General features: G+C 42.6%; 1 protein-coding gene across 1 annotated transcript; it reads right to left on the bottom strand.

Moving 5' to 3' along the window:
* Window positions 1–3,317: 3,317 nt before the first annotated feature.
* AAMP (angio associated migratory cell protein) lies at window positions 3,318–14,219 on the bottom strand. Its single transcript, XM_075181075.1, has 12 exons — window positions 14,055–14,219; window positions 12,861–13,042; window positions 12,249–12,401; window positions 11,677–11,796; window positions 11,227–11,366; window positions 9,854–9,998; window positions 7,988–8,071; window positions 7,364–7,479; window positions 7,005–7,108; window positions 6,141–6,231; window positions 5,367–5,521; window positions 3,318–5,210 (listed from the first exon to the last, which is right to left on the bottom strand). The coding sequence occupies exons 2-12, from the start codon at window positions 13,000–13,002 to the stop codon at window positions 5,135–5,137; spliced, it is 1,326 nt and encodes a 441-aa protein (XP_075037176.1). The 5' UTR covers window positions 13,003–13,042; window positions 14,055–14,219; the 3' UTR covers window positions 3,318–5,134.
* Window positions 14,220–14,697: the final 478 nt, after the last annotated feature.

Genomic DNA, 14,697 nt, shown 5'->3' with positions numbered 1-14,697 from the left:
CCGCCTACAAGACTTCTCCCGTGCTGCTCCCCACTTATGGAATTCCCTCCCACGCTCAATCAGACTTTCCCACAGCCTTCAAATAGTCTCTGAAAACCCATCTCTTTATTAGAACTTACCTTATGAATAGATGATCTGGGCTTCGTCCTGTGGAATGTGAAGTGTCAGCGCTTCAGATTTTGAAAAATGTATTTTGTAGCCAGAAACTCTGCCGTAACAGTCTATGATTTTATCGAGATTTGGGAGAGGAGTCCGTGGTTGGGCGATGGGTAAGAGAATGTCCTCCACAAAGAGGGAAATTTTATAGAGTTCCCACTCTCAGTCCTTTAACATCTTATGATGCTTTAATCAATGCAACCAGGGGCTTGATCAGCAATGCAAACATAAGAGGAGACAGGGGACATCCATCACCACATAGACCAAATTTTAGGGTCAGGAACGTCAACTGTCAGGATATCCTGCCGAAAGACTTCTTGCTCTCTAATGGCAGGATGACTGCAGGCGTTTTGTCGTTATTGAGGATTTGGAGTAAGTCTATAGTCCTTCTCATATTGTCCCTGACTTCCCGGGTTGAATCATGATGGCTCAAGGTAGGTTGAACTAGATTTAGACAATTGGCCAAAATTTTAGAGTACAATTTAATGTCATTATTTAAAAGAAATATGGACCTATCGCTATGGGGCTCCTTCCCCTGCTTGTGAATGACCGTGATTTACGCTTCTAGCATAGTGTTTGGGAAGGGGTGCCCTCGAGAGCCGCGTTGAACCGGGAGTGAAATTGAGGGACCAGGAGCACAGTACATTTTTTTGTAATAGACCACAGAGAATTCATCAGGGCCAGGAGATTTGCCAGATTTGTGTATATTGATCACTTGAGTTAGGTCCCCAGTTTGATATTGCCACAAGTTTGAGCCGTGGTCTCAGAAAGGGCGTGGGAGGTCTACTTGGGCCAAGAAGTCATTTTAGGTTGTTCAGGCAAGGATGGAGAAATATCAGGATAGGGAGAAAGATTGTATAATTTGGAGTAATATATAAGGAATTCTCTCCGATGTCATTATTCAAGTCATATCTGAGGTTATCAGAGGGGGTCTTAATGGGGAGGCGTTTACAGCTAGCTTGTCTGGCTCTAACACTGGAGGCCAGGACTACACTGCCATATTTCTGTAAATATCTGTCTCCTATGGCCAGTCTCTGGCAGGATTATAGAACTACTCTGAAAGCAACAATGAATACTGCAACAGACTTTATCTAGATTTGTTAACAAAATTATTTCCATTAAAATAGAAGGTTATCTGCTCTCAGTACACACAGATCACACCACTCAACTTGAGAGGGATCATGAGCTTCCAGCCAGATTCCGATAAGCACTTCCGAAAAGAATGATGGATGGAGATGGTTTATTGTGTGCAGTCAGACATGCATTCCCACATCTCCTATTTCTATGAAACTGCTCCCGTGTAACTGATATGAATGAGTAAATTAAGTTATAGCAGTAATGCACTTTTCACCTCTGATGCAACACTGGCCGCTGTGAGAAAGATCATCTATACAACCACAGCAATGGCCAAGGATGTAGAACTGATACACACAATGCCTGTCCAAAAGTTTGTGGACATCCACTTTAATTAGTGTGTTTGGCCATTTCAGTCACACCCATTGCTAACAGGTGCATGAAACCAAGCATACAGCCATGTAACCTCCATAGTCGATCATTAGCGTTAGAATGTGTCATATAAAGCCATGTTTCCATCAAGTCCGTTCGTCAAATCTCTGCCTTTCTAGAAGTGCCCCGGCCAACTCTAAGTGCTGTTGTTGTGAAGTAGAAACGTCTATGAGCAATAACCGTGTTGAAGCGCGTAGCTCATAAAAATAGTGTGTCCTCTGATGCAACACTTACTGCCGCGTTACTAACTCCGTAGTGAGCGTTGTGAAGCAAAGTCGGCAAAACAACTATTCATCGAAGCTTTGTAGATTGGGTTTTCATGGTCAAGCACCCGCACACAAGCCTGAGATCACCATGCGCAATGCCAAACGTTAACGTAAGTGGTATAAACAACACATTGAACCCTGGAGCGGTGGAAATGTGTTTTCTGGAGTGACAGATCACGCCTCACCATCTTGCAGTCCCACGGATGAATGGATGTTCGGCAGGTGCCAGAAGCACACTTCCTTCTCAAATTGTGCATTGCCTATTGCAAAATGTAAAATTTTGTGGTTGAGTAATGGTCTGGGGCTGTTTATCATGGTTTGACCTGGTCCTGTAAGTTCCAGTGAACGGAAATCTTAATGCTACCGCATACAGTGACATTCTAGCGTATCGTGGGCTTCCAACTTTTTTGTAACAGCTTGGTGATGTTCCTTTCGGGTTAAGCATCACCGTGGCCCCATTTTCAAAGCGGGGTTCATGAAAAGATGGTTTCCCGAGTTCGGTGTGGAAGAACTTGTATGGCCTGCACAGGCCCTGATCGCAGCCCCATCAAACAAACATCTTTGGGATGAATTGGAAGACTGTGAGCCAGACCTTAGCGCCCAACCTAACCAATGCTCTTGTGACTGAATGGATGTAAATCCCCACCATGTTCTAAAATCTAATGGAGAACCTTCCCAGAAGAGTGTTACAGCAGCAAAGGGAAGGGGGGGGAACCAACTCCATAATGCCCAGTTTTGGAATGATATATTTTCTCTCAGTTTTAGAGTTTTCAGTACTTGTGATTTAACTTATTCTTGTCATTTTAAAGTGACCCTAAAGACAATCAGATCGCTTTGCAACCCACACAGATATAGATACCCACGACCAATTTGCGCACATCAGTGCTGTGTGGGCGGTTAAAGTGCTAGCGACCACAACAGGGACCAGACGTCCTGTGAGTGCTGCAGTAACCCTATGTTAAGGTAGTTGTACACAGCTCTCTTCTTTCTGTTTCAGACCAGTCATGTTATTGTCAATGCCCCTCCCTCTCCTGTAATATTTCCATTCAAGGGAAATTCTTAGGGGAGGGGCTTTGACAACTATACAGTCTCCATTGAACATCAACAAGAACTAATCTTTTGAGTAGAATATTTATTTTCACTAACTCTAAAGTTTTCAGTGTATAACTTATAATGGGGGTGTTCTCAGGCTCCTTGACCCAATTCAATATAACCATAATAGCCACAGTGTTTTTGGAACTCCAAGCCATTGGTCCACAAACTGCACTGATGAGATCTAAGAAGATTGGAACAGCGCGTACCAAACTTGGATTTGTGTCTCTTTTAAAAATTCATACCACTCACGTCTAGGCAGATATTAGGAAAACAACGACATGTTAGAGACTGGGGGTAAGAAAATTTTATCTTTAATAATATACTACATCATCCCACTCTGAGGCTTATTCTCATCCAGAATCGCAAATCTACATAATACAAGTCTTATAAATACTCAGAGAACTCCAACCTGCGTCAGGATTTTGCCCCACACAGAAGACATTAAGGGGAAAAAAGGCCTCTCCGGCAAGTAGAATTTGGAGGCATGCTAAAGGCACTCTAAGATTTGTTGTGTCACCGAGGAGAATACGAAAGTTTCAGCCGGAGAGAGGAGCGAAATGTATCATTACAATGATGTGTTAACAGTAGAGACAGCAAATCTGTCAGCTGAACCTATAGTCACGAAATTGCAACCTATCAATTCATTTTTTGCATATTAGCAACATATGCACATTACTGAAATATGAGGGAACATTTTCCTACTGTCTTGTGGTCAATTGATGCAGCCTATTTTGTACACCACCTCCCCCTGCTCTCTCATTACTTGTGATTGGTATCGACAGTGAGCTGTATTGGATATATCACTGGGAAGAGCTTCTCTCAATGTTCTTTGAAGCTCGACCAGAGGAACGCAGAAGGTGGAGGTAGATGTACAGAAAGGCAATCATTTTCTAATTAGAAAAATATATTTTTAATAATTACAATATAGGTCATATAGTTTCCCTACAGTAGGCAGCAGGAGTCTCTAATTACCGGTCAACAATCTGTGACTCTGCCACATACCGTCACGACTCGTTGTGCCACAAACTGCCCGTCTGATCTACGACTACTGGGAAATTCTATATTATGCAGAATTCTAGCACGAGAGGAAGTACAAGGATTTCCATAAATACGTTGAGGCAATAGGTCACTGAAGCGTGTTTTTAAGGTTATATTTTTCTTTTAATAAACTCTACGTTCAGGTGCTTTAAAGAACGGTCACAGTTTATTGGCATTGTCAGAAGCCAAACGGATCTGCTTTAAAGCAAAGCAGGAGATTCCCTTTGTCAATCTATACGGTTAACATATTATGCAGCCGTTTCTTAGCCGTGCTGCCCAATCGTGTCATAGAACAACGTCCATTGTTATTTACGTATTAGAAGTGCCGTTGAGCAGGTTTCGTAAGACCGCAAGATCCTGAGTTCAAGATCCAAGATCCATTGCTGCATTAGCAGTGTCATGAACAGCCCTTTATATCACAAAAGAAGCACAATGCCATTTCCTGACCTTTGTTTGTTTGTGCAATAATTGTTTTTAAAAGTAAAGAGAAACAAGAGATTTCTACAACTCCTGCTGAGATGTGGGAAAGTCCTGTAACGAACAGGCCAGAATATGACGCTAGCCCTGTTTGAGAATGAGCCAATTAAATTAAAGTATACTTGTCTCCTCTGCACACTGCCATCGTGTGGATGGAACCAAGACTCATGAGCACGCAGCCTATCAATTCACTAGGAACCAGTGACATCCAAGAGGTACTACGTGCCTCATGCCTCAATGAAGTCACAATTTACTAGTAAACTGATAAGCTGCACATTGGATCGGCACTTATTATGGTGACAGGGACACTTTAATTAATCCACCGGCTCTCCTCTGCTCAATCGGGGATGCACTTAAATCATGGCCTGTAATTGTTCTTCAACTATCTAACCTGCGCTCTCTCTTCCTCGCCTCCGCCAACGTGGAGATAGGGTGAACAGATACATGCAGACCCACATATGTGTAAAAGTCACATACGGGAGTATTTGTATGAGATAAAAGGCATCCATACATAGTAACGTAGTAAAGATTACACCAGGCGGCTCCAGCTTCCCATAACAGATGGCGCTTGTTCTGTACAGAGGGAGCAGCCATGTTTAGCGGTCGGGCCTCTGCACGCAGAAGATCTTCGCCTTGTGATCTCCCGACGCAGTCACAACAATGGAAGCGTCTCTGAGAAAGAAAAAAGGTAAAGAAACAAGTTACACTGTTTCTGTGTCATATTAAATCATCTCTGAATAAAGACTTATTTAAATTCGTCTTGTCATCGACACACCATGGTCAGACGAACCAATATTCAGAGAACACAGCATAAATCGGGATACTCACTTGTTCAGTGCAAAGTCAAGAATTTCAGCGGTGTGTCCGCAATATTCGCTGATCATCTTCCCCGATCGCGAGTCCCACAGTCTAACCGCCCCGTCCAAGCTACAAGTGTAGACCACCGGAGAGTTGCCCTCCCATAGTAGCTGCACAATGCCGGACTGTTTACAGAGAAAGCACAGGTTAAAAAACAAACGCCAATCATCACCCTGTGTTAGGAGGGCGAGATAATACAACCTCAGTACGATATGTAGCCATTGCTTCCTTATTGAAGAACCTTCATGTTAGGATAGCATTATTCCCCCATAAAATGAAAGCATCAATCTGAGAAAGCTGCGAGCGAAGTATTTTTTTTTATTTAGCATAACTTACAGCTACAGCTATTGATGTAATTTAGAGGATGACGTACATTGTCTTTCATTAAAAGTAAAGAGTTTGATTTGCTAAGAAAATCATTCGCAACTTACTCACTACACACTGCAATAATTCTGTGAAATTCTGCCTCATGTCAAGTCACTAACAAATTGAAAAATTATTGTTGCATTCTATTTTTAAAAATAGATAGTTACACAGATGTAATTTATCACTTACACGTGTAAGGACACATGCCTCTTACATTGTTTTAAAATAAGGATCTTCATTTTTGGAGTGCAATTCCACTGTTAATGAGGAAGAGTGTATAAAATAAATGTAAATCATTTCAGTTGATATTATATCTGCTTTTGAGATTTTAAGCTGTGCGACGCGGGAACCGTATTCCCAGTACGGGAGATCACTGACCTCGTGCTGACACCGATGTCGCAGAGTCTGGGAGGAAATATCGTAAATCGCCAAAGTTCCATCTAGGTAACCGACGGCCGCCAGAGGTAAACTACAACGACAGGACATTGTGTAATTTGTATAAACTATCATTGAACTAAAGAGCGAAGTGATACTGGATACACACAAATTAGAATTTTGTGCGAGGAAATATTTGCCAATATATTTATCGGTAGACATTATCCACAACATGTAGGCAGTAAGTTTACATTATAATTGCCGGAGAGATCAATTTACTCTACACAATTGTGGTCGAAGTTCTTAAGGGAAACAATAATACTGTAAATGACTTACCTGGGGGTCAGTGACCGGATACAGCGAGTCCCCAACATCCGTAACGGTCTAGCTATGCTCTTCACTCCTCTGCTGAGGTAGGCCTTAACTCAGACAGCGAGTTGTCAATGCCCCTCCTTCACATGCAAGTGAAGTTCACAGAGGAGGGGCTTTGACAACCATGCGTGAAACAGAAGAGAAGGAAGAAGAGCGTCGTTGGACCGTTACAGCCATCGGTGGACCGACCAGAACGCTGGCCCTCCCGGGTAAGCAATATTTAATATTTTAAATGGTCTATGGGTCCGGATGATAAGTACAGGGACCTGTGTCATTTAGGCCCCACATGTGGCTTTTGGGAAAAAGATAAGGGCAGTTGACAGGTATAATGTTAGTGTGGTCTAATCATCTATATGTAGGACACCAATTTTATAGTGGCGGAGCTAAAAAGAGTGAAAAAGCAGAGCAATTAGTTGCCGTAAACCCCAGAGCTGGGGTCTTCCTGGATATTTATCTTGCTCGTGCAATCACCCACCCGACTTTTTCGTGACTTACACATTGCAGAATCCCAGAGACTCCACCGAGTTAGTCTCAGACTCCCCCTCTTCACGTTTTGAGGCTTTAGACACATTGCTTTCTGTCCTGAACAGCCCGACAACCTGCAGAGACAGAATAAGGACAGGTTGTCGGTATACACACTGTATCCAGGATAATCCGCTACGTCACATGACACCAATTCCCAACAAACTGGAGATTAGGCCTATGTAGTAGGGAGCGGACCTGTAATCCGCATCACTAATCTCTTCACACACTGGGAGATCCAACTGCTCCACCTAAGTTGTGCAATATGTCATATTTGCAAATACCGGTACAAGTATCGTTTACGGTTTAGCGTTGCGTGGGAAAGATCTCACCTTTCCAGTTACCGTGTTCACCATTTTAGTGTCACAATCCACAGAGCCGGTGAGGACCAGACTTCCATCAGCGTTAGAGGAGACGCACGTCAGAGGCCCCGCGTGTCCATCCGTACCTACAGCGAGGACGAGATAATCAGACCGAGGAACCCCCGAGATCGGCAAGATCAAACATCAGGTCACCGAAACCCAGAGCGGTCAAGAGGGGCGAGACGGACAAGCTGTACTTGGTGACTGTCCGATCCATGGAATCTGGTCGACACTCAAACTCTGGTATTAACAAAGGAATTCAAATTCTACAATAGTTCTGTCTACAGCAGTGATGGGCAACCCGATACTCTTCAAGGGCCACACGAGCGGCCCTCTAACGTTTGAAAGGGCCACACATTACCCTGAATACTGACATTAAGTAAAAACAATACATTCAATCAAAGACAGGAAGGAGAAAATTATTTTAGGTTTTGTTGCTTATTGTAACTATGACACATTAACCAGAACAAATATCTCAGTTAAAGGTAATTCACCTTAAGACATTGACATTTGTTATGTGGCCACTGAAAGTGAAGTAGTGGTGAGGTTTGAGATAAAAAAAAAAAAAAAATTTGCAGAAGTGGTTGTATTCACCTTTCAGGACATGCAGAGCACTCCCCTGCTTGAGGTCCCAAATCCGCACACTTCCATCTTCATAACCCACGACGGCTTTCTTGCCTGACACAGAAGAGAGTTACGGACTTAGAACAAGAACGAATAATCAAATTGATAGAGCACAACAGCGCCATCTACAGCACGCAGGGTGAATAACTGATGTAACTCAACTAAAGATTCCCGACCCATAGTGCTACACATCATCATCACCATTTATTCATATAGCGCCACTGATTCCGCAGCGCTGTACAGAGAACGCATTCACATCAGTCCCTGCCCCATTGGGGCTTAGAATCTAAATCCCCTAATATACACACACACACACAGACCGAGGGAGACTAATGGCAATTTAATAGCAGCCAATTAACCTACCAGTATGTTTTTGTTTTTGAGTGTGGAAGGAAACCAGAGCACCCGGAGGAAACCCATGCAAACACGGGGAGAACATACAAACTCCACACAGATAAGGCCATGGTCGGAAATTGAACTCATGACCCCAGCGCTGTGAGACAGAAGTGCTAACCACTGAGCCACCGTACTGCCACGGCTCGGCCAGTCTTTTGGGGCTTCTACATCCTGTGATTTGGCAGTGCAAATTGTATCATGTCTGGTCAACTTGTGAGCCACAAATAAAAGGGCAACTTTGTGCTAATTCACATAAGAATTCTTAAAATTACACCCATAATATTGTACTGTGAAAAACAGCAGCTCTATACTCACTACATGGCCAAAACACAGACGTAATATAATAATGTCCCAAATCATTAACTTCCTAGTAAATCTAACCTGAATTCCATGCTTAATTGTATTTATTATACTAATGTGTATTCATGTAACTGTACGCCGGAAGCTGCAGAGCCAAATAAACGACGATGATTTAATCTCTATTTTCGAATAGGCGGTATTGGGGAAGCATTTCAATGAATTAGCTTTATATACATAATAGATTCAGCCTGGAAATATTCTTCTACTGTATCATGAAACATTTACTTAGGCGAAGACGGATAAACGTCACAGTAAATTGTTTTTCCATTTCTACGAGTTCCTGGGCTGTAGGTAGAGAGCAAATCTGGAACATGAGATTTTCATAGACGTAATTATCACATGAAACTGTATCTGTAATCGCACGTTCAACGGACGTCTTTAGAACATAAAATGATTTGCTCGGTTGACAGTATTAATAAGGAATTTGATGTGTGCGCCTCTATTCCCCCCCCCCCCCCCCCCCCCAGAGCACACTGACAGAGGCCATCTTCCATTTAAAATTTTCAGAATACAGTTGAACTCTCTCCCCCTCCCCCATCTACATACATGAGCCAAAATGAATTGTGGAAAGGAAGCATGAAAATAAAATAAAAAAATTATTTCAAAAAAGTTTGCTTATTTCAAAGGGTAAATATTTATGTCTGCTCAGAAGTCCTTTTGCATAATTAAAACTACTGCAATTTACTGGAATAATCTTTGATATGTTAAATAGGATTTGTGCCTGAAATCGCCTATTGAAATCACAAAAACAAACTGTTGCTGCCATATTATAGGTTGCGAATAATGGACGATCCTTAGAAACATCCGTAACCAATAAAACAATCAGTGCAGCCCAGTCTTCCATCTCCCTAATAGGTAGAGATATTGCCAGTTATTCACAACATTCTGCATCAAGATGGCAGCAGTCACCACCAGGATTCTTATTACGCCATTTTAGAAGTAAAATTTCCCTTTAATACACAATTGAAAAAGTGAATGCACTTTATTTACCCGCACTGCAATATAATACTCCAGTCTTAACTCTTTATAAAGGATTTCCTGAAATAACCTCTAGACCTCATCACTTGTAGCTCATCTCACCATCAGGAAGGAACTGTCCGCAGGTGGCCGGGCAGTTGGGCCCTTGGAAGGTTTTGCACTCTCCACTGGGCACTTTCCACATCCACGTATTGCCATCCGCAGTGCCAGCTAGTAACACATGGGCACAAGGGTGCCACTCCAACCACTGCCAGCAAAAAGAAAGACAATTCTAGAGAAGGGTACCAATTAAAGTTACAATTCTATATGATCGAATTCTGAGTACAGTTTTATCAGTGAAAACAAAAATGTTGTCGTAAGCGATCTCTATGGGCCCCGATTCAAGTTGCGCTTTTAAAAAATAGCACGGAACTCAAGTTATAAACGTACTCAAATTGAAGCATAGTTCAAGATGTGTTTCGATTTGTATCTGGGTGTAACTACGCGCTGCCTAAACGTTACATGACGTACGTAGAGACACAGAACAGACTGCAGGATAGGCTCAAGTGTATGTACAGCATAAAGTCACATCAGAACACACACAAAAAATAGCTCTGCTATAAAATAAACAACTCTTAACAGTATAATAATTAATAAAAATATGGATTATTTTTACATTAAATACATAAATCAAGACGCATTTAATGCATACTGTACGTACACTGCGTATTTATAATCTTTCTTACTTGCAGACACACGTTATGTGCTATCTAGAGTCACGCACACGTGTAGTTTTTATAAGACTACGATGTACCAGTTATCACTATCAGTCGGCACTGACACCTGCCCTGTAGCTGGAGAAAGTGAAATGGCTGAAATAAAGCGTACTTATGAGAAACCCAGGACTGGAATAGTCCTCATCTGCAGTAGAACACTTTTACTGTAATGCCTCTCTTAGTCTGCCCCTTCCTACCCTTCAAGCTGTAGGCCGCTGCAAGCGTCATGTGCATTCGGACAGCATGCAATTCCGTTTATTGGTGCAAAGTCCGTCTGAGCATGCGCAGATCTATTTCATGCAAGATACATTACGCAAACGGGCGTACGTCCACACATGAATCAGGGCTTCTGTGTCTAACACTGAAAGGATATAGGAATTCTTTACGATACTCCAAAATTCATAATTGTGTCCTATTGGGCCATGTGTATTACAATACCGGCTACAGAACAATTGTTTTGGTGACCAATCTGATTGGCAAGAAGTGCACATTTTAAAGACGCCAAAAGAGAGTCGCGTGATGCAAAGCGCTTTAAAAACAATAACAACACGTCAAAGTAACGTCCTATTGGCTAACTATCCCATTCTTACATCAAATATGTGTTTTCTGTTCAGATCAAAAAGTCTCTAAGGAAAGACGCAGAATGGATGAGTACACAATTACAGATCAAAGAGGACAAAGAGACGGTGATGGAAACAGGGAAAGATCTTGATCCCTCACCTCCAGGTCGCCCACTTCGAATGACCAGACCTCCAGGCCACCCTCCACCTTCCACACCTTGATCAGACCGCTCATATCTCCGGTCGCCACCATGGTGGAATCGTGACTGAACACCGCAGAAGTAACAGAGTCCTTATGACCTGGAAGGAGATGGAAGGAGATGGTCACAAATCAGACAACGCCTTTACACCCAAGACTGTGTGACTGGCAGAGCCGGGGATTAGAAACGAATACAAACATTTGTTTAAGTAACCTGGGGAAAGAACTGAAGTATACCGTTTACCACTTAAGGGCAATTCTACTTTTCATAAAAGAAATGATTTATCCCCCCCACTTACTTCAATGGTGGGACTTTCCCTCCCACATAAGAATTGAAGCGTCATCTATGACCTTTATTAGAAAGAGAAAAAGAAACCATCCCTAAAACTCCACTATAAAGTCAACACTTACCTGGGCATTCAAATAGAGTCTCCCCATCACTTAGCCTCCAAACATAAGCCTTGTCGTCCTCTCCCCCGGTGACTGCAAGGCAGCTCTCCTTGGGATCCAAGCTGACACAGAATACAGAGGCTAATGAGATAAAAAGAGCAGCGAGATAAGGTGGACAACCCAAACACTGTTAAAAAAAAAAAAAAAACACCAAACATGACAGCTCATAACCATAACATAATGAGACTGGAAATTCTTGTTCATTATACACTGGAAAAAGACGCTATAACCAAAATACAGCATATTTTTTTCTTAACTGTGCAGCTATTTTCAGAAATGAACTGTAGATTGTCCATGCTGCATTAGTTTCATAAAATGTTTTCATGATTGTGTGAATCATTTAATAAGCCTCTTATTCAATCCTCATTTATTGTTGATGTCTTTGTAAATTACTTCCTGAATTTATATTACAGCCCAGTGTTTTATTAACTGTAAATCACACAAAGATACAATTGTATGGAGCCCAGAAATAGACATAGTCACGTCCGTCCGGTAACATCAGACCAGGCAGGGGTAATCTCACTGCAGGTTACCTGTGTGCTTAGAGAAAGTCATCTCACTGTCATCATGAGGCTCGGTTCCTTCCTCCACTCCTTCATCCTCCGTCTCCCACTCCTCACCTCCCATTTCTCGATCTTCAGGTTCGTCCGCAAAATCCACATCTTCCATGTCGCTGGCAAGATCATCTGAGGATGAGAGAGGAACGTTAACGGGATCTGCACCAAATCACTATAGGAAAGACATCACTCTGATCTAAGGCAGACTAGGACAACCTGCTTCTCTCCAACCTTTGTGGAACAACATGACCTACCAGTCTGGGACTGGTAGTTCCCTGACAACTAGAGAGCTATATGCAGCTGCCCCACGCTAAGGGACACAGGAATACATTAAATCCTTATAACTGCACAAATTCTGGATAGCATACAAGTTGCTGTTACACAATTGTTTCTGGATTTAAATTGAAGCCACACAGGCTCAAGAGGGAGGACTTTTATATAACAGCAAAGGACATGTTAGTTTTTCCATAGGATGCAATTAGAACTTTTATCAATTACAAAGTAGCGCCTGCAGCTTGAGCAAAATAAAAAAATATGCAAAATTCACTGTAAACAATGCAAATATATTATGACACATCATATATCTACCTGGATCTGGTTCTACATCATTCAGTTCTAGCACTTCAATGATCTCCTCATCCCCGTGAAACACCGCAGCTGCAGCACCTTCCCCCGGCTCAGGGCTTGGCGGCCCAGACCCTCCTCCATCACCGGCTCCAGCTCCATCCATCGTCTTGCGCGCAATGGGACACAGGATGGCAGAGTCACCTCTATAGAGAGCAAAGGACAGGCACATGTAATGAGGAACTTAATATGACATATGACAGTAGTAAATAACTGGGCCTGGGATACCATAAAGCAAATAAAGGGGAATTAAACACAGGGAGAGAAGAAAAAAAAAAGTTCTATACAAGGGCTATGCTTACAGCAATTTTAATTGGGAAGATACTCACTAGCTGCTGCCATAGTTTTGTGAGAGGCTGCCCCTCATCACAAGCCATTGACTTGGATCATTAACTTGAATAAACAAAATGCAATAAAAATACTTTTAACTTGTTTTTGTAATACAGGAGCATTCAGCAGGGAAGATATCAACTTGGAACCTGGAGCGAATCTACCTAGGAAAAGCCAGGAATCACGGGTCCATGTTGGTGTACAGAACCACAGTTAGAGGATACATGTAAATGTTTTTATGTTTATGCAAACACTTGAAGGAGAGAACAGAGCTGTGTGTCACTTTTAGACTTGGTGTCAAAGACAGAAATATCACTGCAATAATATGTATATTACACGGTATGATTGTAAACGGAGACACAAGATGACAGGTTAGCACCTGCGATCACCGCATGACACTTTACTAGATTGCAAAAAATATGTGGCATTTAGAATGCCTGTCTTTCCCATTTTAACATGCAGACAACCTGTTTACTGTACAGCTGTTGTGGCACACTGGGACTTGTAGTCCCCCCAACAAAAGAACCACAGGTTTCCAGTCTTTAATATGTTATTTAGCCGTGTATTACTGATACTGTAACATGTAATGTCCCCTTACTGTGCAGCTAAATATGTTACTGTAATAACTCATATTATAGTGGTAAACAGAGAGAGGTGAGTGTGTTAGACCACTTGACATGAGATACAAGACTTCCACACTCAGATTAACCCCTGGTCACGTGTTCAGTCTGCAGTCTGGTCACCAGACCAGGCTGGGGCCCTTACTACAAGGGCCACAGGCCCTGTCATCAGTGCAGCAGGGAGGGGAGGAAGATAAAAACTACTTACTGATCAGTAAACCCCTCAGACCAGCCCCAGATCCAGGGTGGGAGATAAACAGCTGTAATAATAATCTGACTGGGACTCTCCGGCCTTCAGCAACAATGTAACACACGTGGGCAACTCCTCTTCCTCCAAGCTGCCTCCGCAACCTAACCTGATCATCAGCTGGGACGCAGGCCGTCCGCTCCCCCAGCCAATAGCATGGCAGAGTCACCTGTCCTATCCAATAAAAAGCCGCCCGCTCCCCAGCAAGTCAGAGTGACAGCTCAAGAGCAGGGACGTAAACAAGGATCGCTGCGCATGCGCGGCGTAGTGCACCGTGGGAGTTGTAGTTTTTGATGGTGCTTGGCTATGCTGCATGGTTAAATGTGAGGCCTCTGGCAGACAGACTGGGGGTCAGAGGTGTTTTTTGTTTTTTTTTTAAATCCTAACTTTATAAAAATGTCCCTGGTAGATGTATTGTGTGAATTTAGTTCAAGCTGGTACCTGCTGTAGCAGGGCTTGCTGGGATTTGTTGTCCCACAGCTAGTTGGAAAGCCACAGACACTGATCATAAAGGCCATTGTTATAACTTTTTACTAATTCTAATGAACTGTGAGCAATGACAACTGAAACCAGTTTAGGTTGCACAGAAAAGTAGCTGGTTATG

Source organism: Mixophyes fleayi, chromosome 7 (assembly GCF_038048845.1).
Source record: "Mixophyes fleayi isolate aMixFle1 chromosome 7, aMixFle1.hap1, whole genome shotgun sequence".
NCBI classification, from domain to species: domain Eukaryota; kingdom Metazoa; phylum Chordata; class Amphibia; order Anura; family Limnodynastidae; genus Mixophyes; species Mixophyes fleayi.
This window is presented reverse-complemented; position numbering and strand designations above follow the sequence as displayed.